This window comes from Chiloscyllium plagiosum, unplaced genomic scaffold (assembly GCF_037043375.1).
Source record: "Chiloscyllium plagiosum isolate Xiang-an unplaced genomic scaffold, Cpla_swu_hap1 HiC_scaffold_4, whole genome shotgun sequence".
Taxonomy (NCBI): Eukaryota; Metazoa; Chordata; class Chondrichthyes; order Orectolobiformes; family Hemiscylliidae; genus Chiloscyllium; species Chiloscyllium plagiosum.
Genome location: NW_028270142.1, coordinates 27,700,153 through 27,728,069, shown reverse-complemented (window position 1 = coordinate 27,728,069; position 27,917 = coordinate 27,700,153). Strand labels below are relative to the sequence as shown.

At 39.7% G+C, this 27,917-nt stretch overlaps 1 protein-coding gene across 2 annotated transcripts; it reads right to left on the bottom strand.

Annotated features, from left to right (window-relative positions):
* Window positions 1–1,110: 1,110 nt before the first annotated feature.
* LOC122549343 (BEN domain-containing protein 5-like) lies at window positions 1,111–27,237 on the bottom strand. Of its 2 annotated transcripts, none has more exons than XM_043688996.2 (6): window positions 26,922–27,237; window positions 23,152–23,291; window positions 13,709–13,967; window positions 5,677–5,969; window positions 5,370–5,580; window positions 1,111–2,073 (listed from the first exon to the last, which is right to left on the bottom strand). In XM_043688996.2, the coding sequence occupies exons 1-6, from the start codon at window positions 27,154–27,156 to the stop codon at window positions 1,823–1,825; spliced, it is 1,389 nt and encodes a 462-aa protein (XP_043544931.2). In that variant the 5' UTR covers window positions 27,157–27,237; the 3' UTR covers window positions 1,111–1,822. The 2 variants fall into 2 exon arrangements, with proteins under 2 accessions (XP_043544931.2, XP_043544933.2); XM_043688998.2 differs by lacking the exon at window positions 26,922–27,237 and adding an exon at window positions 26,736–26,854.
* Window positions 27,238–27,917: the final 680 nt, after the last annotated feature.

The following is a 27,917-nucleotide window of genomic DNA, read 5'->3' as shown; positions in this document are numbered from 1 at the left end:
ATCCTTCCTATTCATATACCCATCCAATGCCTTTTAAATGTTGCAATTGTACTAGCCTCCACCACTTCCTCTGGTAGCCCATTCCACATACGCACCACCCTCTGCGTGAAAAAGTTGCCCCTTAGGTTTCTTTTATATTTTTCCCCTCTCACCCTAAACCTATGCCCATCGCAGGGAAAAGACCTTATCTATTTATGCTATCCATGCCCCTCATAATTTTGTAAATCTCTATAAGGTCACCCCTCAGCCTCCGATGCCCAGGGAAAACAGCCACAGCCTATTCAACCTCAAGCCTGACTATTTTCAGCTGCTTCATCAATGACCTCCTCTCCATCATAAGGTTAGAAGGGAGGTTGCTTGCTAACGATAGCATTCATCTTCACTGACATTTCCCCATAATAAAGGGTCTAGGTCCACATGTAGCAATATCTGGATACCACAAATAATTGGCTGCATGCTGTGAATGTTACATGCCGCTTAAGTGAGTAGCTTACCTCGTGACTCTCCAAAGCCTTCACTACGCCACAAGGCAAAAGTTAGTAAATATATTTCATTTGCCTGGATGTATCTCTATTAATATTATCAAGATGCTTGACACAATCCAGATTGTAGCAGTAATTTGACCAGCATCCTAGCCACCAGCTTAAACAGCATCTCTATGGCAGCAATGTTTACTACTTGCAGATTTACCAAAGCACCTTCCCAAGGCAAGTCCCGCAGCTCAACCAATGTCATAATTTCTATCACTAATAAGAAAGAAGACAGCAGTCACATGGGAAAACAATCACCTCAAAATATCCTTCCAAGTTGCACAAATCACCCCAATTTGAAAACATATTGTCATTCCTACATTGTCACTGTACCAAAATCTCAAAACCCTCTACCTAACTGCCTCATGATAGTACTTTCACCAGATGAGCCACGGCAGTACAAAAAGGCTCACCACCATCTTCTAGGGATCAGCGATAAATGCCAGATCTGACAGTGATGGTCAAATCCAAAGAATGAATAGTTGATAAAGCTATAAAAGAAGTATACAAGTTTCTATATTTCATAAATTCCAACAATGAATACAAAAGCAAAGGGGTAAGGCTTAGACTATACATAATATTAGTTAAGACACACTTTTAATTTTATATTTGGATTTTTCAACTTACTTTGAGGACATCAAAGTCACAGTCAGAGTACAGAACAGATTCACAAAGATCATACCAAATGTGGAAAGATTTAGTTATAAGGAAAAATTACAGTCTTTCTTAAGACCACAGCCAATATCATGATGAGATCTTTTTCAGTATAAAGAATAATGAACTTGGATTAGGTAAATAAGGAAAACGATATCCAATTAATTGATAATCTATCAAATATAAGATTTAAATTTATCATTACCCAAACAAGATCAAGATAATTATTTATGTTTAAATTCAACTGTTAGGACATGGCAATAGAATCTTTAATAGATGTTAACAGGGAATTGAATAAATGTTTTAATTTAAAAGATATGGAAAAAGGATAAGCCATGGGGAAGAACTAGAAGCTCTGAGATGCACCATAGATGTAATGAGCTAAATGGCTTCCTTCTGTAGAATTCTACTATTTGCTTAATTATTTGTACATTTTCACCGATTCAACATTGAGATTTAAAATTTGACTGCTACACAGAAATTAATAGGAAAATGCTTTTTGCAGCACCGTTTTATGGGAAATAAGTGACATGAAAAAACAAGCAAATTTCACTATAATAAAATCAAATAACAGTTATATACTATTAAAAGCCGGAACAGACATGAACAGAATTTTCTGATCATTAGTTGTCACAGGATTATTCATAGATAAAAGTTTCAATCTCTTCCTTGATGGGTACCTCAGATCTCTCACAATGTGCATGAATTTCACATTTTAATCCTATCTCACATTCACAGTTCCTAAACTTTGATATGTCTGCTTTGGCTTTGCGCCACTGCTTATTAATGTCCATTATTTTTTCCCCAATGTATCGATTAACTTTATTTAGTCGCTTGTGAATCTCATTGTCATCTTTGGCATCTTGTCGTATTCTGTTCAGTAATTGTTCTGTCGAGGAAACAGAATTTTATTTAGTTTCATTAACAAAATAAATAAGATATTCAAAAATATTCCTCTAAACTGTACATCTTGGGAACTAATTTACTTTTCTGAAACTTAAATATACTCCAGATGCTTGTTGTTGACTGAAGATGAAGAGTTCAAGGTTTGCCCCTGGACTACAGCACATAATCTTGACTGACAGTTCAGTGCGTTCCTGAAGGAGTCCTGTTTTGTTGAAGTACTACTTTTTGAATCGGCTGAGGTCCCATCTGTCTGTTTATACGGTGACAAAGATTTATGTTTCAGTTTAAGAAACAAGAACATTTTCCTCGTATACTGCCTAACATTAATCTAACAATGATAAAAATAAATTCACTGGCTTGTGGGAACCTGTGCACAAACTGGTTGAATTCGCCTACATAACAAATATTGGTTATACTCCAAACATTAGGGCAATTGGGATCTTCTGAAGTCCTGAAAGGTGCGATGTGAAGTTAAGTTTGATTGGTATTAGAATAAGTACAGTAACAAAATAAGCAAAATCTTCCTAATTCACTGCAGCTTACCTGCTGTGGTGATATTTACTGTGATGTCAGAATGGGTGGTTCAGGATTTTGACCCAGTGACAGAGAACGAACAAGGATATTGTTCCAAGTCGAGTGATATGTAGTATGGGTGATGTGTTTCCATATGATTATTGCCCTTGAGACATGGTAGAATTTATGGCCTCAGCAGGTGCTTTCAAATGTGCCTTGGATAGCATTCCATCATCATTTTTACTTATGCTTTGTAGATTTGGACAGGTTTCAGGAAAGAAGAGCTGACGTACTCACCACAGAATTTCAAGTATCTAAATTTGATTTTGTAGCTGCTGAATACATATGGCTGGTCAAGCTCGTTTCTGACCAATGGCAACTCCCCAAGATAAATTGGGGGGGGGGTGCGTGCATGTGGGGAGAGTCGGTGATGGCAATGCCCTTGGTTGTGGTGATCCTCTCTGGTTGTGGTGGTCATTGACAGATACTTAGGTGGCAAATAACCATGTCCAGGTTTTGCTATATGTGGATACAAACTTTGTCAAGATTTGAGGAGTTACAAATTGTGCTGAACCTCGTGCAATCATCGAAAACATTTTCACCTCTGATTTCATGATGGAGGTAAGGTCATTGATGAAGACAGATGTAACTAACTACAAACATTGTCTGTAGCTGAGGGATTGGTCTCCAGCAGCCACCACCTCTGTGTTAGGATTGACTTCATTTCTGTTGGGACACTAATACCACAGAATGTTCTGAGGGAGGGTCACTGGACCTGAAACATTGACTCTGCTTTTTCTCCAAAGTTGCTGCTAGACCGACTGAGTTTCCCCAACAATTTCTATTTTCATTGTAAGAGTAGAGTAATGGGGCAGTAATCGACAGAATTAGATTTGTCTTGCTTTGGGGTCAGGACATACCTGGGAAATTCTTCATATTGTGGGATGGATGACAGTGTTGAAGCTGTATTGGACCAATTTGGCTACAGAATTCTGGAGTACAAATCTTTGGTCTGACTGTTGGAACGTTGTCTGTGTTGATAGCCTTTGCAATGTTATTCAGTGCCTTCAACCATTTCTTGTTATCATGTTGAGTGAATCAACTTGGTTGAAAACAACTTGGCGGGAGATGACAGAAGAGGCCAGATAGATAATGTACTTGGCACTTCTGGCTGAAGATGCTTGGTCTTTTCTTTTTCATTAATATGCAGGGCCTCAATTAGTATGGGGCCTCTTTGGTTTCAGTATTGCATACTGCTTTCATTATTTGGCAAGCATATAGTATCATTATAATCTCACCAGGTTGGCACTGCTTTTGGCACACCCTCATGCATTTCTTTGAAATTGGACTGATTCTCTGGTTTGATGGAAATAGTATATTGACGGATATGACTCTTAAGACAACAGATTGTGGTTGAATGCAATTCTGCTATTGTTTAACAGTACTCGATGATGCCCAGTTTTGAGCTGCAAGGTCTGTTCTTAATTTATCCTATTTAGTACAGCGGTAATGCTACATAACAGAATGGAGGGTATCGTGAATGGGAAAATAGGACTTCAACTTCATAAGGACTGTGTGGTGGTCAGTGTTACCAATGTGTCATGCATAGATGCACCTGTTACACAGATTGGTGACAATGAGCTAAACAGCTTCTTTCTCGTGTTGGCTATTTTAGGATGTGCCATAAACTCAGATTTGAAGCTATGCATATATACCTAAAAACATATAAAGTAGGTGCTGATGTAAACCATTCAACCCTTTGACCCTGCTCCACCGTCTAATAAGATTATGGTTGACCTGTTTGTGTTGTAGGTTCTACATTCCCATCCAACTCAATAACCCTATATTCTCCTGCCGAACAAGAATTTATTAATTTCGATCTTAAAATATTCCATGATACTGCCTCCACCACCTTCTAGGGCAGTGTTCCAAAACAACTGAAAGAAAAAAAATTCCTCTTATCACTGTCCTAAAAGGGTGATCCCTAATTTTACAACAGTGAATCCTAGTTCTGGACTGACCCACAAGAGAAAACATTCTTTCCATGTCCATATTGTTATGACCATTCAGGCTCTATGGGCTTCAATCAAGTAACCTCACTCTTCTAAACTCCAGTGGAAGGAAGTGCTTCCGAAATATTTCCTCCTAAGTGAGTCCATTTTGTCATTTCAAAATTGGCATGTCCCTAGAATGTTAACCAAAGCAAAACTGTAGGATAGTAATATTCAATATTTAATTATTAAAGTTCACACTTACATGCAAACATACATCATTTACATACAAAAACTTGAACTTTTAAACTATTTTTGGAAATGGTTATCATAGTCTCAGGGCTTATCAGTTTAGTTCCACTTCAGAGAAGTACTACGTCAATGTGGAATTCTGCAACCTACTGCATGGAGCTCCTTTCTCACCCCAACCTCTCATCCAATTCTTTACCGTGATTTTGCTGCAAGTGATTCTTATCACCAGGCGAGGCACTCACAATGATGTTGCTTTGCTTTACTGAAGTGAAATAGTAAATTTCTCTTTTAGAATTGCTTTAACTTTGCAAAGTGAAGAAAAAAATTGTAAAATTTTACAAAATGAAGATTAGCATTCTTGGTACAGCAGAATTCTGATACTGTCACCCATGATGCAAGACTCAATGCAATATCTGTAAACTTCATGGGTAAGCAGGACGGGGAGAGAAAGGATGATTCTAAGGCATAATAAATACATAAAAATAAATGAAACAATTTGCTTTGGAAATGTTCCTGAGCTCACCTTTAATAATCTGTACTTTATAAGGGGAAAGAGGTGGCTTGGGTGACGACTTTGTAGAGTTGCATGCAATTCCAGTGACACTTCTGTCCTTCAAAGTGTCCACTCCCCACACAGCTACAGCCAAGCACTTCGTAAACCTTGAATCACTTGGCTGGCGTTTCACAGTTTCCCACTTGTCCTCATCAATCCATATATTAGCTCCAATGTGAACCTATATTTACAAATTGTATTAGAAACCTGAGATTGTAATTTCAGCTGGTATATACAAAATATGGGAAGTATCTATCATACATAAAGCTAAGCTCACCTTTCCATCCTGAACTGAGTAAACGTTAGGCTGAGTCAAAGCAATTGCTTGGGTTGAAGCCCATGGACATGGTACCATGTTGTTCCCATTTTCAATCTGACTCTCTAGATGATCAGAGGTACTTGGAGTTGGAAGGAGAGCATGTGGACTTTTCTTGGAAGGATAAACTCTTTGTTGCATGTTCAAATGATCTTGCAGAATAGAAGTTACTGGAGTACTTGAAATCATTTGATGTGTTGATGTGTTGTCAACCAGCTCCTCCTCAGGATTTGACCCATGGTACTGTTCTGGTACTGCAAATGTGAAATATTGAAAATAATTGAAATGAAAAATCAAAAGGCTAATTTATGAACTAGTGTTATTATGGACTGCAAGATTTTAAATGTCTGCGAATTAACCTTTCTATGCAAGCTATCAAAGTCCCTTCATATTTTAGGTTGTGCCATCAGCTACCAGATCACTAAAATAGCAGCTCGTGCCCTAACATTGGTTATAATACTGAAACTTAGTAAACATCTGGAAAGGAACAAACAAGAAACAAGTCAATAACACATAATAAGAAAAGACAACTGAAAAATTTGTTCAGCTATAGTTTTACAAAAAGTAACCTGAATGATGCCAGCATTTGAATTAGGAAACTCATTCTGGGTAGTCAAGTGTGCATGCACAATAACATGCTGTAAAACTAATTTCCCCTTGAATCCAGGTGCTTGGATTCATTCTATCAATGGAACAAGGCCTCAGCCTGTTATTATGGATTGCAATGTGGTAGCCTTAAGTGGTTTCAATAGAACTTCTTACACCAAAAAATGTTCCTCACCCTATGGGACATTTTCCATTTTTATTTTGCATCTAGAGCAACATTGATTAATCAACTGGTTAAAGTAGGTCTTCTTTTTGGTGTAAGAAGTTCTATCATGACCACTTCAGGCTACAATACTGCAAGTTAGCACACGTGCCCCCACCCCCCAATTATCTCTCAGCAGCACTCATCAATAGAGTCAATTATAAAGCAAAAATACCTGTCTGTGAATAAGTTTTATATAGCTAAATGAGTTTTATTAACACTATTACCTCTAAAAGTATATATGTACTCCTAAATAGAAGGTAATTGAATATGGTATCTCAAAGTAAATCTGTGCTCATTAGTCTTTGCTTAAGTCAAACCATTTCATTTATCATAGGATCTTAAATAAGAGGCAACTTATTACAATATTTAAAAGTCAGATTGCTGAGAAATTGAGTTTGTTTGTCTGTTTTTGACAGTAGTTCAAAGGTTGTTAGGGATATATTCCATGAATGCAAGTTCAGAAAACCTAGGACACAATTTGACAAGAGCCAGAACTTTGGTAATCTTCACTGCAGGGATATTTGTTGTATTTAAACAGCAAAATTTGATTAAAGCCATACAACGTTATCTGTCCAAAAGAGAATTAAGACAGTGGTAGAAGATTTAAGCAGAAGAATTTCAGCCTCCAAGTACAGTCTTAACTCTATAATTTTAAATCTTGTTCATGGGATAGGCTGGACATTAAATGTCAACAGTGCCCTAAACTGCAGGTACAAGGTATTGAGTCTGTCAAGAATCAACAGGTTTCAAACTCCCATTGTTGTGGTAAGTCATTTTGGAGCCAACACTACCCAAGTATAGCCTACAGTTCTTTCTCTTTGCAGGAACATCACCATTAGATATTAAGCGACTGGCACAATTTTGAGTCTTGGTTATGCAAACCACAGATATGAGACACTGTGGGAGACATTACAACTCACTGTGAAAGTCTAAGTGCATTGCTATCACTCTGCTGACCACAGAAAGGGAGCACAGACCTTCACACTACTGTAAACCATAAATTGGTGCCAACTCTGAGTGCATGATCCATTAGCTTAATGTAATTTTTCCATCTAGATGTGTTCTTTGCCATCCAGTCAGTAAAGGTGTTAAAGTGAAAGTTTCAGAACCCACCATCTTCCACTGAAAATAAGGCTTTGGTAAATTGATAAAACTAGAAGTTTAGTTTAAAATTTTATGGTTAGTCACAGTAAACAATGTAAAATTTGCATTTATTCTATGACCAATAGTGGTGCTCTAATACAATCATGGAGTAATGGCACAGTTTGCTTTTGTCCATTCTACTTTATTGCAAATCTCAGCCAAATCATTACACAAATATTCTAACGAGAGGCCAAGCGGTTTCTATCACAAGGGAAAAATTATGAAATTGGGCCATAACCTCTGTTTCCTGGGGCTACCATATAGCAAAGGTATAGGTGGCAATCCCCATTCTTTATAGTACAGAGGAAGAGAAATAAATCCAAAGGATTAGATTAGATTCTCTACAGTATGGAAACAGGCCCTTCGGCCCAACAAGTTCACACCGACCTTCCGAAGAGATACCCATCCAAACCCACTCCCCTACCCTATATTTACCCCTGACTAACGCACCTAACACTGTAGGCAATTTCGCATGGCCAATTCACCTGACCTACACATCGTTGGATTGTGGGAGGAAACCGGAGCACCTGGAGGAAATCCACGCAGACACGGGGAGAATGTGCAAACTCCACACAGACAGGCGGGAATTGAACCCAGGACCCTGGCGCTGTGAGGCAGCAGTGCTAACTGCTGAGCCACCGTGCCGCCCTTAAGGTTGGACAACCAACCTCGAAAGGTTTTCTTTTCACACTTGTACCCTCATCTTATAACAACCACACATGGACACATAATTATGTGACCAAGAATAATCAATTGCCATTAGTTATGTAGCTGGAAATTGCCCGTTACAACATAATTGACATGCTTTATGATTGGATCATACAGAACTTACAATAAAATGATGTTTATTTTTGTTTATGAATGCTGATGAGGAATGACTTTACACAATATCAGTTCCCTTCGGATGGCCTGTCCACCGTCTAGGGGCATACAAACTTGTCAGTTACTTCATTGTCCTTGAGTAGCCATGGCACTACTCTCTTCTTAATCTAATTCCTGCTTTTTTTGATGGTGGTAGGTTGGTGGGAGAGGAGAAGCAGCTGGAATTCAATAAGTAAGTGTGACAAGGACATTGCAAAAAAAACTAAGACTCTTAAATCTGTGATAAAATGAATCCAGTACAAAAACTGAGATGTAATGGCAAGTTTAAGTAAAGCCTAACTACAGAACACTTCGATGAAGTTGAGAAACAATAATGCAGCTTCACTTGCATGCTATCTGACATGAGGGAAACACAAATATCAAGAAAGATTTTAAATATTGAGCAGGAGAAGGATTAATTTGATAAATTTTAAAAGGGATGAGATAGAGTAAATAGAAGCAGACCGTGCCCATTAATTGAAGGAGCTGGAATGAGGGCATAAATAAAAATATTTAAAAGAAAGGTTTAAGGTAAGACCATAAACATAGACAGAAGTTTGCTGTTCAGCCCAGTGAGTCAGCTCTGCCATTCAATGAGATCATGGCTAATTTGATAATCCTCAATTCCACTCTCGTCTTTTCCCCAAACTCTTGATTTATTTATTGATTAAAGATCTGCTTCATTGAGTTACTTTCAATTGGGTTCAAATTTGAAGATTATTCATCTTGTCCTGGATTATCCTTTGACAGGAAGATTAATTCCACTTACTCTGTCAGGATTCTATATTATTTTAATTAGCTCTACGAGGTCATAAACAAACACAGAATGCTGGAGAAGCTCAGCAGGCCTGGCAGCATCTGCAGAGAAAGAAAGAGTTAATGTTTTGAGTCTGGACTCCACTCAAAACTGAAAGGTTTTTGAAATACTTTTTTAAAAGTACTTTTGGCAGAGGCAGAAGTGCAGTGCAAAAGGGTTGTTAATGGTGGAGAAAGCAATAAAGAGATGTAAAATGGATATAAATTAAAATTTAAAGGGAGCAAATGGGTCATTTCTACTTACAGCAAAGTAAACAAGGCAAAGTTGTGGGAGGGAGAGAATGTAAGAAAAATGGAGAAAAGAGCTGACGTGGTCACTTTCTGAAGTTATTGAATTCAAAGTTAATACCACGAAGCTGTAAAGTGCCGACACAGAAAATGAGATCCTTAGTCCCTCGAGCTTACATAGAACATAGAACAATACAGCACAGAACAGGCCCTTCGGCCCACGATGTTGTGCCGAACATTTGTCCTAGCTTAAGCACCTATCCAATGGCTTGTTTGTGCTTCATTGAAATTCAGTTAATAAAAAAGAAAGTAATGTTGGAGGTGGCCTGGTATAAGGTTGCATCTTCAGAATGGATGCAACAGAAAAACTGGGAGATTGAAAATGGATGAGTTTTTTCTCAACCAAGGATTCCACCCAATTGTGATTGATAGATTGGATATGGCAATTCTGCCCTCATCTTTAACCAAAATGACAGGTTTCCACTTCTTCACTTTCCATCCTCCTAGTCTTTGCATTCAAAAGATTGCCCTCTTTCTAAGCATTATTTCTAATGCCTTCCAGCAAGTCAGGCAGCATCGGAGGAGCAGGAGAGTTGACGTTTCGGGTATAAGCCCATCATCAGAAATGTGGAGGGGGGGAAGGGTGCTGAGAGATAAATTGGGGCGGGGGGTGAGGTAAGGTAGGTGGATTGGCAATAAATGGATACAAGTGGGAGGTGGGGAGGGTTTGTTGAGCGTATAGGTGGGAAGGAAGATGGACAGGTAGGACAGATCAAGACAACAGTGCAGAGTTGGAGGACTGGATCTGGTACAAGCTGGTGGGAAGGCACATTTGAAAATTGGTGAAGCCAACGTTGATGCCTTGTGGTTGTAGTCATACTGGATTTGAAATGTTGACTCTGTTATTCTCTCTACAGATGCTGCCAGATCTGCTGAGTTTTTCCAGCATTTCTACCTTCTGCAATTGTCATGTGTCATGGTGTTCTTCCTCTAGTTGGCGGGTGGTTTTGATTTGGCGGTGGAGGAGGCCCAGGATTTCCATGTGCTTGGTGGGGGTGGTAGTAGTGGGGAATGGGTGGGGTGTGCGTATGTGTGTGAGGGGAGTTGAAGTGGTTGGCCACGGGGCTGTTTGGTGTGTGCAGACCAAAGATATTCACTAAACCGCTCCACGAGTTGGCATCCTGTTTCCCTAACGTAGAGCAGACTACATTGAGAGCAACAGAGGCAGTAAATGAGGCGGGTGGATGTGCAGAAAAACCTCTGCTCAACTTGAAATGATTCTTTATGGCTATGGACAGAGGTGATGGGGGAGATGTGGGCGCAGGTTTTATACCTTGTGCAGCGGTAGGGGATGGTAGCTAGTATAGAGAGTTGGTGAAGGGAGTTGAGGAGGGAATGGTCTCTGCGGAACGCAGTTAGGGGTAGGGAGAGAAATATATTTTTGGTGGTGGCACCTGATTCTCCATAACCACACTAGTCTACTCTACCACCACTCCTAATGCTTCCTCACCCCACTATGGCACATTACAGGACAATTACAGAAGGTGTAACACTTGCCCATTTGCCTCCTCTCTCCAAGTGTCCAAACTAATCTTCCAGGTAAAGCAGCATTTCACTTGAACATACTTCAATCCAGTTTACGACATTTGCTGCTCATGATGCAGGGTCCTTTATATTGCTAAGACCAAATTCAGACTAGATGATCACTTTGCAAAACACCTCTCCTGCCTGTATAAATGACCTGACCTCTCAGTTGCTTGGAGGAGAAAGTGAGGTCTGCAGATGCTGGAGATCAAAGTTGAAACTTTATTGCTGGAACAGCACAGCAGGTCAGGCAGCATCCAGGGAACAGGAGATTCGACGTTTCGGGCACAGGCCCTTCTTCAGGAATGAGCAGAGAGTGTTCAGCAGGAGAAGATAAAAGGTAGGGAGGAGGGACTTGGAGGTAGGATGGAGGCGGAGAGGTCAAGAAGAAGACTGCAGGTCAGGAAGGCGGTGCCGGGCTGGAGGGATCCGGCTGAGACAACTGCCTTGTCAGATCCACACCCCCCACCGACCCAACCTCCACTCCCGGCACCTTCCCTTGCAACCGCAGGAGGTGCAACACTTGCGCCCACACCTCCCCCCTCACTTCTCTCCAAGGCCCCAGAGGAAACTTCCATATCCGCCACAGATTCACCTGCACCTCCACCCACATCATCTACTGCATCCGCTGCAGCCGGTGTGGCCTCCTCTATATTGGGGAAACAGGCCGCCTACTTGCGGAGCGATTCAGAGAGCACCTCTGGGCCACCCGGACGAACCAACCCAACCAACCTGTAGCACAGCATTTCAACTCCCCCTCCCACTCCACCGAGGATATGCAGGTCATTGGACTCATCCACCGCCAAACCACAACAACCCGACGGTCGGAGGAGGAGCGTCTTATCTTCCGACTGGGAACCCTCCAACCGCAGGGGATGAACTTGGACTTCACCAGTTTCTTCATCCCCCCTCCCCCCACCTTGTCTCAGCCGGATCCCTCCAGCCCGGCACCGCCTTCCTGACCTGCAGTCTTCTTCTTGACCTCTCCGCCTCCATCCTACTCCGACCTATCACCCTCACCTTGACCTCTTTCCACCTATCACATTTCCAACGCCCCTCCTCCAAGTCCCTCCTCCCTACCTTTTATCTTCTCCTGCTGAACACTCTCTGCTCATTCCTGAAGAAGGGCCTGTGCCGGAAACGTCAAATCTCCTGTTCCCTGGATGCTGCCTGACCTGCTGTGCTGTTCCAGCAATAAAGTTTCAACTCTCAGTTGCTTGCCATTAAATCAACCATCTTCCCGTCATGCTAACATTTTTGGCCTGGGCCTGCTGCATTGTTCCAATGAAACACAAAGCAAGCTTGAGGAACAACTTATTTTCCATTGAAGACATTCTACATCTTCGAGATCTCACTGTTGAACTTAATACCTTCAAAAGCAGACTGTATTATGTATGTTCTCCATTTTTCTTACAATTGCCCGCAAACCTCCCCACCAGCCAAACGCAACCACCACCACCCTACCCTACAATCTTATTTTGTTTGTAACAAACCCAGGAATTGCTGGATAAATTCAGCAGGTCTGGCAGCATCTGTAGAGAGAGTAAGAGAGTTAACATTTCAAATCCAGTATGACTCTTTTTCAGAACTGTCAGCATGGTCTGAAAGATGGCACTGGACTTGACATGTTAACTTTGTTTCTCTCTCCACAGATGCTACCAGACCTGCTGAGTTTCTCCAGCATTGTATGTGTTTGTGTCAGATTTACAGCATCTGTAGTATTTTGCCTTTATCTTTGTCTTGTTTGTGTCTCATTTGCTTTGCACTTAATAGGGAGGTCTCATTCTCTCCATTTCACATCTTAATTTACGCTAATTTTGCATCACTTTTTCTCTTTCTATACTATTAACAAATCTTTTGTCTTTTCCACTGGGTCTCTGCCTGTCAAACGCATATAAAAAAAAAACATTTTCCAACCAACTTTCAGTTCTGAAGAGTCATACTGATGCAAAATGTCAATGCCGTTTCTTTTTCCACAGATGCTGCCAGCTCTGCTAAGTTTCTCCAGCATTATCTATGTTTAGTTCAGATTTCCAGCATTCATAGTATTTTGCCTATGACATCATACCCTGATCAGTTTGAGATATCCCAAACATTAAATTCCTTAAAATTAATTCAGCCACATATGAAACAGGGAAACTATCCCTATAAACGAAATGGCTACAGCAGTTAAAGGAACTGGAAAGTTTAGAGCCAAAAGTGTTAATTTATAAAGAGATACGTTATACTTATTACAGAAAACACTTTATGATCATTAGGTTAGCACAAAACTTTGGATACAAAAGAATTTGAATGATGGGTTACAAACTCAAACTATCACAAGTTAACAACATAATAGTTTAGCAAGTTAAACTTGGAAAAAAAGAACATACAGTAACAAAGACAACTGAATCAACTTAAACATTCCAGTTAGCTAATTAATTTTAGTAAGCCTCCTACTAGATTGTGACAGAGATTTGAAGTAACAAACAAAAAGACATGGAAATACCAATGTTATTATTCATTATTTTAGCTTGATCTGGAATCAAAATTTGGAAAGAAGAAACTTACATCTAAATAACTTCAATAGCAGTGCATTCTGAAGATCCATATTAAGGTCCCTCAGTCGCTGTAGTTCAGATGCCAAGTGTTCATATTCTTTTTGCTTTTCTTCAGCAAATCGAAGTTTTGTGGTAACCTTTTTAAGTTCCTGAATCAATCTTTTATTGTTGGCCTTGGCCCGAGAGTATTTATGTTTTAGTTCATCAAAAATCTTTAGTGTTTGGTCATCATCATCACTGCTATCTTCAAAGCAGGAGGCACCTTGTTCCTAAAATAAACAAAATAGTTTGCAGCAAATAATTTGAGGAAAAAAAACTAATCTAAATCTCTATTTTGATGGAGAGAAAAGATTCTGTGTGCGATGTATAAATCTTGTGAAGACTATAGCAAAATGTCTACTACATTTCACAAGTAACAAATTATTGAATTGCACAACACAAGCAGTATTGAATTTACACTGAAAGACCAATACAAAACGTGATTGCTAATGGTAAATATGAATTGAAAACAATATGCACATGACTCAATACTGCTGACTTTTAATTTTCTATTTCTGATTTGTTGGGAGATTTCACTTACTCAACTCACCTATATGACCAGAATATACAGCTGGTCATTTTTATAATGCCACAGATAATATTGGAATATTGTTATTTCTTTTTCCACCCTCACCGAATAGTAACACACTGGCAGCAGTCAAACTTAGAAATGGTGAAAAAAACTGAAACTGCTGTCCAGAAAACAAATTATGTACTTCCAATTTATTCCTCACTTACAATTTAGATGGCTGAGCCAATAGGCAAGTGGAATCCATTTTGTTTTGGAGTATGATTTTAACCTGTGCTTAACTATTTGCAAGGATGGCAATTTTAATGGTTTCTTGGATTAAAATAAAAATGCTTAGGAATGGACAAAAACAGTCAAAGGAGAAACAGGAAGAATTCTTAAATATATTGACCAGCTCAGTTGTTCAATTTGCAACTGAGGGAAATTGATTAGAAACCCTCTAATGTGATTCCTGGACTATGCGGTTAGCTCCACATCAGGGTTGTAGGACAGATTTTGGTGACCTTACACCTTGTGCTTGTGAAAACGAGACAGGAAGTATTAGCTGGTGTTCTTCATCCTGATCACTATTCAGGGATGCTTTCTGTCACTCAAGATTATACAGTGCATAGCTCCAAGAGCTTCTACAGGTTCTCAGTCTTTTGCGCAGTTACAATGAATGACGAATTAGGGAAATCCAAAAGACCCAAATTTCAAAAACCTTAAAGATGGGAAAATAGAAACCTGCTGAAAATAAAACTGTAAATAAAAAAAAGTTGGACTAACTCAAGCTGTATAGTTTTCAAATTAGAAGCCATATACATGAGACATCCACAATACTTCAATCTTGTATCCTTCAAACACTGACACAGTAGTAGCAGCATTTAAAAGAATACACTTCAGAAAATTACCAAGGTTCTTTAGACAATCTGTCCAAATCCACAACCTTTACCATCTGGAAAGACAAGGTCAGCAGATACATAGGAACGCCAGAAACTGCAAGTTCCCAGCCTAGCCACGAACCATCTTGACAAGCAAAAAGTATTTGTTCCTTTACAAACTTTCTCCCCAACAATCTTATGTGGCTTTCAACATTAAATAGGCTGAGGGGCATCACATAGTTTCAGATGTGGACGAACTGCCAGAAGCAGCAGTAAATGCAGACACAGTTACAACACTTAAGACATTTGGACAGGTACATGAATAGGAAAGATTTAATGGGATATGGGCCAAATGCAGGCAAATGGGACTAGTTTAGACGTGGTCAGATGATTTGGACTGAAGGATCTGTTTCCAATCTGCATCACTGCATGTGACTACACATGACACCTAATAGAATTAAAATTGTCTTTTATCTCCATCTCATCAAAAACCTGTTTTTCTCTTTTCAAACTGTTTTGCTACAAATTTACAAAAGAATGACCAAGAAATGTTCACAATTGAAGAAATGGGAAGATTGCTTGGCCTGTCAAGCCTGTACTGCTATTCAACAGAATGCTGGCTAATCTTCTCTCTCAATCTTTCCCTGCCTTCATCCCATATCCCTCGAGACACCAAAGATTAGTTGGTCTTGCCCCCGGGATATGGAATTTCAAATGTTCACAACAGAGTGAAGGAACTGCTCATCTGTCTCCTAAATGAATGGCCCTTATCCTGAGACTGTGCCCCCATGTTCTACATTTCCCAATCAAAATAACAACTGCTCAGTGTCTAACCTATGAAACTCTTCAAAACTTGTCTATTTCAATGGATCACCTCTCATTTCCCTAAACTTCAGAGAAAATGGTTTCAATTTACTCAAATTCTAATCCCAGGGAACCCTCTCATCCAAGGACCAAATAGCTTTGCTATTGCATCTCAGATGCAAATATATCTTTCCTTAATACAGAGGTGAAAGCTTTGGTGTGGTTTAATTAAAGACCATTTCAAACATAGCAAGACTTAATTTAAACCCATTGTAATAAAGGCCAACACATCAATGTTCTTCCTAATTGCTTGCAGTATCTGCATACAAACTTTATGTTCATTATACATTCTCACTAAAGTCCCTCTGAATATGTATATTTACACACTCTACACCTTATAGAAATACTGTTTTTCTGTTCTTATGAATAAAATGAATAACATTACACATCACCATATCCATCGGCCATCTTGTTAACTACTCATTTAAAAGGTCTTTATCCTTTTGCAGCCTCTGTCATCATTATAGCATGCATTCCCAATTTGTGCAGCTAAAGGGGAACTTTTTTTAACATTTCATGTCAGGAGTTGTGTTTTAACATTGTGTCACACTTGGCATGAAACAGAGTTGCACAGTCCAAATGGATACTGTTTTGGTGCAGCCTCTCATGCATCCTGATACCTCTTGTCTTCTGCCAGATTTTGCTCTCACTGCCTCTTGAGCTTCAAACTTACCTCAAAATTCTGCAACCTGAAACTGCTTCGCCTGTCTGTCACCAATCATCTCCCAAGTCCTTGCTCACAGCAAGGGTTCAGGACATGGAAACAGCAAGTGAGAGGGGTTGATAGTAAAAGGGTCAAGAAGCAAGATATGTGGGAACTGTAGTATACACCATTGATGACGACCAGGGAGGTTAAAGTGTTGGGGACATGGTGAGCGGGAGGTCAGCAAACAAGAGGTACATAAGAAGATTTAGCTTATTTCTCTTTCATGTATGAATATTGGAATGTAGCAATGTAAACTACATCAACTTCTCAAGTAAATGCCTTTTTCTTTTGCTGAGAAAGAATGGTCCTATAGAACCTAACTATAGCTTTTACATTGGTTGCAATGGCAAAGTTGCATATGTTTAATGTTTCATTTAAAATGTAACTTTCAGAAACAACTAAAATGTTAAGTGAGAACTTAGTGTATTGTATTGTTTCCCAATTTTAAATAATCTTGTGGCCGCCTTTCATTGGTTTATTAAACACTCCTAATCTTCAGACTTGCTATTATATTTGAAACACTTTTTTTAAATCTAATGATATCCTTAAGTTGTACAGTAAGCCACAAATAGATCTTAATTCTTGCAGAAAAAAATTAATTTGTTTTGAAAATTTCACTTTCATCAAGTCTGTAATGAGACCAGTAGATCAGTAGGTAGAGCTCAAAGCGAGTGTAAGTGAGTTGGTTACAGTTGAATAAGTTCTGTTTAATACCACTATCTCCAATACCTTCCATTACTTTATTGGTGATTGAGGGTAGACTGTTGTTGTGATTACTGGCTGGGTCAAATTGCCCCACTTTTGAGGACAGGACATTTCGGTAATTGTAACGGAACAGTGGTTTAGGGGCATGGCTAGTTCTAAAGCACGTCTTGGTTGTCAGATTCTATAGCCTTTGCAAAATCCAGCTCTTTCAGTAATTTCTTGATATTGTGTGGATTAAATCGAATTGGCTGAAGACTGACATCAATGATGCTATGGACCTCAGTTGGAGGCTGGGATCATTATCAACCTAGCACTTCTGGAAGCAACAACTTGCAAATGCTTCAGCCTTGTCTTTTGCACTGACGTGATGGGCTCCCCCAGTGTTAAAGATAAGAATACTTGTACAACACCATTCACAACTTAGACTTGATCCATTAATAGAGAGCTCTCTCAGCTCAATATATTACATGTTGATCCCTCTGCTTGACATGTAAGCCCTGCTGCAGTTTCACCAGGTTGACAACTCATTTTCAGGCTTGCCTAGTGCTGTTCCCACCATTCCCTCCTGCACATTTCGTTGAACTAGGCTTGGTTCCTTGATTGTTTGAATTCTGAAGAAGAGTCACTTGACCCGAAACATTAACTCTGATTTCTCTCCATAGATGCTGCCAGACCTGCTCAGCTTTCCAGCAATTTCTATTTTTGTTTCCAATATTCTATATTTCAGTACAGCAATTTTTCTCCACAAAACATGCTCAATGCTCTTGATGATTAAGTGGGTGTGAAGTGCAGATCAGAAGAGTTCCAATTGTAAGGCCCTCAATATAAAATCTGGTTTGTAATGAACTGCAAGATGATAGCATGCATGGCAATGGATGTAATAATTCACATCTAAGATCAACAGTAACATTAACGCATGTGAAATAGCATGCCCAAGTGTTTCCTGCTCAAGGACACAGTAGTGGATTCAAAAGCAACATTCAGCGAACACTGGAAGTCTTAAAAGCAAAATGCTGGAAAATTCAACAGATGTGGGGACATCTGTAAGAAGAAACTCAGTTAATGCTTCAGAACAATTCCAAGAAAATGAAACAGTTGTAAAGTCACTTTCCTCAGTTTTTGATAATTTTCTTTCTTGATTTACTCATTAATACATTTGCCAGAATTACTAGCCAAGAATCCTGATTGCCAAAGGTATTGTAAAAAGAGAATTAAAAAGACTTTTTCCAGATAAAAGTTAAAAGGTGATTTATGACCTATTACTGATTTATTACCTACAGTCTGCCTTAGTAAGATTCTTCAATCGTCTTCAGTGGAAGGAAGTATGCTGTTGCTTGCCCTTTTCACACAGGTTCCAGGTCTCCTGCAGAGGGCATTGCACTGAAACAAATCTTTGATTAAGTTGTGCAAATGCTCAGAAAATCACTGAGCAGCTGTAAGTAAAATGAACAGTGAGTACCATTAGTTTACTGTGGACCTTAAAATATGGGTCAATATTCAACTAGGTAATCCAAAATGGTTCAGAAGTAAATTAAAGTTGTAGAGATGTAACAGACCCTTTGGTCCAACTCATCCATGCCGACCAGATGATATACTAAATTAATTTAATTCCTTTTGCCATCACTTGGCCCACATCCCTCTAAACCCTTCCTATTCATATACCCATCCAGATGCCTTTTAACTGTTGTAACTATACCAGCCTCAACCACTTCCTCTGGTAGCTCATTCCTTACACGCACCATGCTTTGCGCAAACAAATTGGCCCTTAGGTCCCTTTTAAATCTTTCCTGTCTCACCCTAAACCTATGCAGTCTAGTTCTGGAAATCCCCCAACCCAGGGAAAAGACCTTGTCTATTTACACTATCCATACCCCTCATGATTTTATAAACCTCTATAAGGTCACCCCTCAGCCTCTGCGCTCCTGGGAAAACAGCCCCAACCTATTCAGCCTCTCGCCATAGCTCAAACTCTCCAAGCCTGGCAACATCCTTGTAAATCTTTTTGAAACCTTTCAGGTTTCACAACATCTTTTCGATAAGAAGGAAACTAGAATTGCACATGATATTCCAAAAGTAGCCTAACCAATGTCCTGTATAGCCGCAACATGACCTCCCAATTCCTATACTCAATGCTCTGGCCAGTCAGGGAAAACATACTAAACATGTTCTTCCCTATCCTATCTAACTGAGATTCCACTTTCAAGGAAATATTAACCTGCACTCCAACGTCTCCTTTCTCAGCAATAACTCCCAGGACCTTGCCAAGGCATCTTTGTAAACCCAACTTGAATCGAGGACATACACATTGACGTTTACACAGGAAACAAATTCACCTGCCTTTCACCACTACTGTTTATACATATTTGTGCAAATACAATTTGCAATTAGATTAGATTCCCCTACAATGTGGAATCAGGCCCTTTGGCCCAACAAGTCCACACCGATCTTCCGAAGAGTAACTCACCCAGACCTATTTCCCTCCAATTAATGCAATATTTGGTGCATGGCATTGCTGACTAAGAAATCATTCAATGACCATCCTTAATTGCACTGAAGCTGCTGTGGTAAGCTTCCTTCAAGAACCACTGACGTCCTTGCCTTTCTAGGTATACCGCAACGCTGTTAAGCGAGTTCCAGGATTTTGACAGAGCAATAATAAAGGAATGGCATTATGAAACTTGAAAGGGTTCAGAGAAGATTTACAAAGACATTGCCAGGGTTGGAGGGTTTGTGTTATAGGGAGAAGCTGAAGATGGTTCACTGGCTGCATGACTTATTGGGTAACTGGCAGGTAGTATTATTGACATGCACCCCTCGCTGCCCTTTCAGAAGGTGTTACCAAAGGAGCCTTGGTGAGTTACTGCAGTGCATCTTCTACATGGTACACACTGCTGTCACATTGCGCCTGTGGTGAAGGGAATGTTGAAGTGGGTTCAACAATGGGTTGCCAATCAAGTAGACTAGGTCCTGGAAGATACCTAGCTTTGAGTGTTGCTGGAACTGCACCTAAACACTAAGTGAGAGTATTCCACCAAGCTTTCAACTTGTGATTTATAAATGGTGGGGAGGCACTGGGAAGACAGGAGGTAAGATACTTGCTGAAAAATTGTTGCACCTAACCATCTCCCATTGCCATAGTGTTTATATGGCTGGCTCAGTTCAACTTTGGATCAATAGTAACCCTCAGGATGTCGATACTAGAGGATTCCGCAATGGTAGTACCATTAAACATAATGGTCATGGATAAATTCTCACTTGTGAGAGGAAATTTTTATCTGATACTTGTGTGGCACATATGTTCCTAGCCACTTAATAGCCCAAGCCTGGATGTTGTCCAGGTTTGGCTATAGATGGTCACAGTATCGTTGCGTGCATTTTGGAAGTCCATTTCCCTCTGTTGGCTGGGCAGCTGGTTTAGACAGTGTGAGACCAACAGCATGGATTCCGGATGAAGGACTCATGTCTGAAACGTTGACTCTCCTGCTCCTCAGATGCTGCCTGACCTGCTGTGCTCTTCCAGCACCACACTTTGACATTCTCAACTTTGCCCCTCACCTGAGGTGCAGTGACCTTCAGGTTAAACTCACCACCAGTTTTGTTTCTCTGTTTCTAATAAATGAGCAGCCCTAAGGTCCTCAGGGACTATGGTGACTTTACCTTGATCTTTTTGAATTAGAATCATTGTACAATCATCAAGATTATTCCCTCTTCTGACCTTACGATGGTGGAAAGGTCTTATTTGAATCAGATTATGATGGCTAGGCAGTCGACACGATCCTGAGGAAGTCTTAGTGATGCCCTGTGACTGTGATGATTCATCTCTGAAAACTACACCCATTTTCCTTTGTGCTAGGTATGACTACAACCAACATTGTGTTTTCCTTCAAATTCCACTGACTCCAGTTTTGCTAAGATTCCTTGATGCCACACTTGGTCAAATGTTGTCTTGATATCAAGGGCAATCACTCTCCTTTTACTTCTGGAGTGCAACTCTTTTGTTCATGTTAGACCAAGGTGACATAACACAAACTGAGCACTAATGAACAAGTTATTCCTGAGCAAATTCTTTTTTGACTGCACCGACAATGATTCCTTCCATTACTAGATGATCAAGAGTAGGAAGATAGAGTAATACATGGAAGGCTGGATTGGATTTATTCTGCTTTTTGTGGACAGGGCATACTTGGGTAATTTTCTCATTGTTGAGTAGATGCCCACATTGTAGCTTTATTGGAACATGTTTCACAAATGAGAACTTATTAGCATTCTTATCAATTTGATTATTATTTTATCAGCACACAACCTGAAAAATCTGTATAAAAGTCATATGGCAGTATTTGAAGCAATGAGAGTTTCCTCAATTCCTTGATTAATGTTTCTTGTACAACAAAAAAAGATCAGAAATAGACTATTTGCTTGCTCTTTGTAGGACATTGCTTTATGCAAATTAATTACATTTGATTTCATAGCTTTTCAAAAAAAAATTATTTTATGACATCTGCGACAGTCCTGCAAAAGTAATCTGAGGGTTGGAAGATATCTTATCATGTAACTTATAAGATTCTATTCAAATGAGGACAAGTATGGAGCAAGTATGATTATTTCTTCAGTTCACAATTACGTGTTATTACATAAAATAAATCCTACAAAACATCTGAATGAACTACTGAAATGCAAAACCTTACTAGCCTGTATCACACTTACAAATTCCCCAGGATAAAGTTCCCATATTCAGTTATAATAGCAATTAAACTCTACTCTCTCCAAAGATGCTGTCTGGCCTACTGAAAATCTCGAGCATTTTGTTTGTACTCTAGATTTCCAGAATCTGCGATATTTTTTTTTTCCCCCAAGTACCTTCTAAAACATACCAAAAGTGTACTGGTTTCCAATCATCTACTAACATTGAAATATGTATGTCAAGCAAAGAATCTTTGAATTTTCAGGTAGCGTGAATATGTAAATGTATCACGTTTGTACTATTAAATCATGGAAGGAAACAAGGAAGCTAGTAAGAATAGTGCCTTTTCTGTCTTCAATATGCTCATCTCCATTCTTTATGGCAGGCTCATAAATATGAAGGAGGCGGAATTGTGCAGAGTTTAGTTATTATCTCGTCAATTTTACCAATAACTGAGGTACTAGTAATACACCTAAAGTTTCAGCAAACTTTGGTACATAGCATTTCTTGAAAGGACATCAATCATAATCTAAAAAGCTGTGAAGTGCTCAAAATTGTTATTGTATTTAGTGCAGATGATGAGAGACCTTTATAATTGTTACCTATAGTACTGGAAATGTTTAGTTCCGTTTGCCCAATATTGTAGACAGTCCTGGGTTAGTGGGCACAGTGTTAATGGTGGGATATTGAATGCTAAGTTCCAAACTCGATGCTGGAGTTTGCAAACTGATTTAACTCAGGGTGGTAATAGAGATGGATTTTGCATATAGAGATGGTCTCAACTTGGGACAAGGGAAAAGAAGCCAGAGTTCAAATTTTTGAAAAGCACTTAATGAACATTATCAGATGGTGCATGCTTGTTTGTGGCAGAGCTTATTCGAAAGAACTTGCAATTACATTGGTCATTACAGTTGGATGAAGTTCTGTAGGGATATGAACGGCTGTGGGATTATACCCCAGTTTTTGTCAGCCTTTTCCAAAGAGAAGGGGGTAAAAGGGAAGCAAGTGAAACAGAAAAACATTGTTCTAATTTACAAAAGGTAACAGACACCCAAACATTATTTAATACCTGGATATTGCTGAGTTGATGCACTTCATCTTCAGTGCTGTCACCATCTTCTGATTCAGACACTTCAACGAAACTTTCAATTATTTTTGGCACTTTGCACTTTTTCAGTTTCAAAAATTTCTCCAGTTCTTGTCTGCTATCTAGGGAATTGTTAACAAATGAAGAAAATAAGATGAATCAAGAACTTTATTGCTGCAGGACATATTTCACCAGACATTGCTTGATTGGAACAACATCTAGGTACTTAAATCTGAATTTACATTACTATGAATGTGGCATAAATATCTGAGGGCTTCAGAAAAAAACATTGACACGATGGATGTTTGATAGATTTAATTTTGTTAAGGCTTAAGTAAAAAAAAACCTAAATGAGGCAGATCATTTTATTTGTTTTATACACCTAATGTACAAAACAAACTGCCATTTTGACAGGAAGAAGCATTGCTAAATATTTTATTAAGAGTTTCTAAACATCAAAAACAGTTCACTCAAAAATGAGAAATCTATTATTTTATTATTTTAGAAACAAAATTCCTGTTTCTAAAATAATAAAAAATGGAAAACTTTCCCCTGGATTGTTCTCAAGAAGGTCAGAGAATAAGATTTGATGGCGTTATTCAAAATCATTAGCATTCAAGACAGGGTAGAGAGAAATTGTTCCCACAATGAAAACAGAAGCAGCAGACACTGATTTAAAGTGAGCAACAAAATAGTCAAAGGCAGCATAAGGAAAAACACCTTTTGATGCTAAGGAATCAAGAAGGTGTTCGCATTTGAAGAATGCAGACTCAAGTTAAAAGGCAACTGGCTAAGTTCCTAACATATAGATGATTTGTAGTTGGGGACCACGTGTAGTGTGTCAAAGTTTGATGACACTAAGATAAGTGGCAGAGCAAAGTGTGCAGAGGACTGTAAAACTTTGCAGAGGAACATAGATACTTTAAGTGAGTGGGCAAAGTTCTGGCAGACGGAATACAATGTTAATAAATGTGAAGTCATCCATTTTGGTAGGAGTAACAGTAAAAAGGATTATTACTTGAATGGTAAAACGTTGCAGCATGCTGCTATGCAGTGGGACTTGGGTGTCCTTGTGCATGAATCATAGAGTGTTGGTCTGCAGGTACAAGCAATTAGGAAGGCAATTGGAATTTTGTCCTTCATTGCTAAAGGGATTGAGTTTAAAAGCAGGGAGGTGATGGTGCAGCTGTACAGGGCAATGGTGAGGCCACACCTGGAGTACTGAGTTCAGTTTTGGTCTTCTTACTTTAGAAAGGATGGATTGGCACTAGAGGGGTGCAGAGGAGGTTCACTAGGTTGATTTCTGAGTTGAGGGCGTTGGCTTATGAGGAGAGACTGAGTATATATTCTTTGGAATTCAGGAAAATGAGGGTGGATCTTATAAAATTATGAAGGGAATAGATAAGATAGAAGTAGAGAGGATGCTTCCACTGGCAGGTGAAACTCGGACAAGAGGGCATAACCTCAAGATTAAAGGAAGCAGATTTAGGATTGAATTGAGAAGGAACTTCTTCACCCAGAGGATTTTAAATATCTTGAATCCCTCGTCCAGTGAAGTTGTTGATGCTACTTTAGTAAATGTTTTTAAAGCTAAGATAGGTACTTATTTTGAACAATAAAGGAATTAAGGGATAGAGTGAGAGCGCGGGTAAGTCGATCAGAGTCCACAAAAAGATCAGCCATGATCTTACTGAATAGCAGAGCAGGCTTGAAGGGCCAGACAGCCTATTCGTGCTCATGGGTCTTATATTCTTCTGTTCAAACCCCACATTTACAATGGCTAGTCCACCTAGCCTGCACATCTTTGGACTAAAAAGCTAACTCCTGTTGTATTATTCAGAACTAGGTCTGGCAATGTGCCATGATTTTATTGAATGGTGGAGCAGGCTCGAAGGGCCAGCTGGCCTACTCCTGTTCTTATGTTCTCATAAGAAAACATTTGCAGAACTATGAAAAACAATAGGGAAGATAAACTAATTGCTTTACTCTTGCAAGGTGCCCACATGCATATGATGATTGAAAAAGCAGCCTTCTCTGCTGTTATAATTCTGTAAGTGATCCACACAGAACACAACACTTGCAATTAGATGCTTTTCACAACTACTGGATGTCTCAAAGTGTTTTACAACCAAGTAATTTTGAAGGCAATCACTGTTATGACATAAAAGGCTGGTTCCAGGCAAATTCCTGATGAAGGGCTTTTGCCCAAAGCTTCGATTCTCCTGCTCCTCGGATGCTGCCTGACCTGCTGTGCTTTTCTAGCATCACACTCTTGACTCTGATCTCCAGTCCTCACTTTCTCCTAGGATCTAGGTACAGTCAATGGTCTACGGAAAGTATCCGCATCTCAGGTGGGACAACTTGTTTCAGCATCCTCGAGTGGAAATTCCATGGCTAATTCACTTAGCCTGCACATTCTTGGTCACTATGGGCAATTTAACATAGCGAATCCTGCAGGTCTTTGGATTGTGGAAGGAAACTGCAGCACTTGGAGGATACACATGCAGATACGGGGAGAACATCCAAACTGTATATCGACAGTCATCCGAAAGTGGAGTTGAACCAGATCTCTGGCTGAGAGGCAGCAGTGCTAACCACTGAGCCACCATGCCACCCATCATGTACTGTAAACATATAAAGGGTCGGAACAGGTCCAAGTGACTCCCATTATAAAAATGCATGTATCATTTGCATGGTTTTCTAGGAACATAACCCCTAAGCAGTACTTAACTAGACAGTTTTCCTATTTAAAGCCTTTTAAAAAAAATTACATTTCAGAAAAACAAACACCCAATGTATCCCATTCAACAGCTAAACACATGCCCACATATCTTCACTGAGAGTTATTAGAACAATTTGTATCCATATACAAGACATGATTGCTGTTTTGCTACAGAGCAATGACAAAGTATAGGATGCGTATGGAACATGCTTCATCTTCTTCAAAGTATCATAGTACTCTAGATTTGGGATAGATTTTGCTTTGGAAGTCACTTGGCAAAATAAAAGCTATCAACCAAAAGTTAACACATCTAAGATATGCTTGAATGGGAAAATTGATAAGTGGTACAATTACCACCTTATGAGTTGCGTTGAGTGGCATGTAGGATAGGTCAGTAACACCAGTATTTAGAATCACTGATAGATTTATTACTTGTTCAAGTTACCTGCATGTTGCAAAGTGAGCCTTGCACCTCAAAAAGCAATTTGGAAATATTTTTATGTTTCTTCACACTTGTGCCTCAGCAAATTTTATTCAAGTTACGATATTTTCAAGCATTTTTCTTACTAAACCTTAATTTAAAAATAGGCAAAATCTATTCGTATTAACTGCAAGACCGATCATCAAACTATAGCCTTACAAGACAGTGGTGTATTCCATTGTAATAATTCTGTGCTAAAAGGGAAAAATAATAGAAACTCAAACCTAGCTTTTTCACTACACTGAAGTGAACAATAAAGGCGCGGGAGATACAAGAGTTTGAAGACACCAAATGAGGCGGTTACCTGAACGAAAACAATGTACAGGTATAATTACTAACCACCAACATTGGTCGAAGACTCACCCCTCCGGCCCAGCAACAGGAGCATTTGGGGTCGCGGGGCATACGTTTCAACCAATTGTGTTTTTTCTGGGGGAGGAACATTCCCATCTCTCATTGGTCTTTCGTTCAGAGCCTAGCCGGTTGGGTAACACTAAACAGTCCCACGTTTCCCTCCCCTCCTTGTTTCCGGCCTGGGTTAGTACCTACCTCCCAGAGCAAGAATCTGGGCCTTCCGGCAGTGCCCCCCCTTGATAATGGTGCTTGTTTCCGTTTCTCCTGCCCCGGGCCCTGATCCCGGTGACGGACCTGCTCCCGGCAGCGCCAGTCGATAAACTTGTTTCTTGTTGAAGTCGCACTTAGAGGTGGGGTTGAAATTTTTAATGTGGGACACGGGTATGATATGATGCACTTGGTCCTGCAGGAAGCGCACGCAGGCGAACATGTTTGTTGAAAGGCGCCGCCACCACCTTTTCCCTCCTCCTCCTCCCCGCAGTACGGCTCTGAGTAGAGCGGAGGAGAACACAAGCCGGATCTCAGGCTCCACCGCGAACCCCCCAACCAGCAGCTGGCTGCGCCTGACGTCACCGGCAGAGGCGCACCGGCGCCAGCAGCAAGAGGCAGATTCGGACTGTACCCCAGGGCAAACGGCATAGAGTCAGAAACCTGGTCCTCTCGCTGGGTCCAAGCTCTGCGTTATGTAAAATCGACGTGGAAGGCAGTGAATCACGTTCCACACAATCCCCGTTGAAATGTATCCAATTTGTTGCAGCGTACCCGTTATCTGTCTTGATTATTGTTAATGCATCTTTGCAGAATGGGGTTGTTCTGCATGTTGGACAAGACTCTCAAAGTAGAATGAGGCAAAAAGCACATGAAACTGACCAAAGGTTAAAAGAGCTACTTAACACAATAAGCAAGATTCGGGAAATAATGAACTTGGCACACAGATCATAACGCAGCGAATAACCGAGACGAATACCATACGAAGAAAACTTTTAACGGGCATGACATCGATGTAAATAGTAGTTTAGCCTCATGGTTTAAACCAGTGATTTTTTTAATATAAATCTTTGGACTCAGTGAAACAAGGAAAATTAACATTGGAAAATTTGTCATTCTTATTTTGGGAATTCAAGCATGACAGCAGCCGAAAGACAACATTTTCTCTCTTATCAGAGTGCCTATTGTCTTTTTGAGCAATTA

Excerpts from the sequence above, each read along its gene's own strand:
- LOC122549343 (XM_043688996.2), bottom strand. The coding sequence starts at position 27,156 with ATGTTCGCCTGCGTGCGCTTCCTGCAGGACCAAGTGCATCATATCATA. Across the intron at positions 5,970-13,708 it reads GCTATTGAAGTTATTTAGAT|TACCAGAACAGTACCATGGG; the intron begins GTAAGTTTCTTC and ends TCACATTTGCAG. Across the intron at positions 2,074-5,369 it reads TAAAGTACAGATTATTAAAG|AACAATTACTGAACAGAATA; the intron begins GTGAGCTCAGGA and ends TTTCCTCGACAG.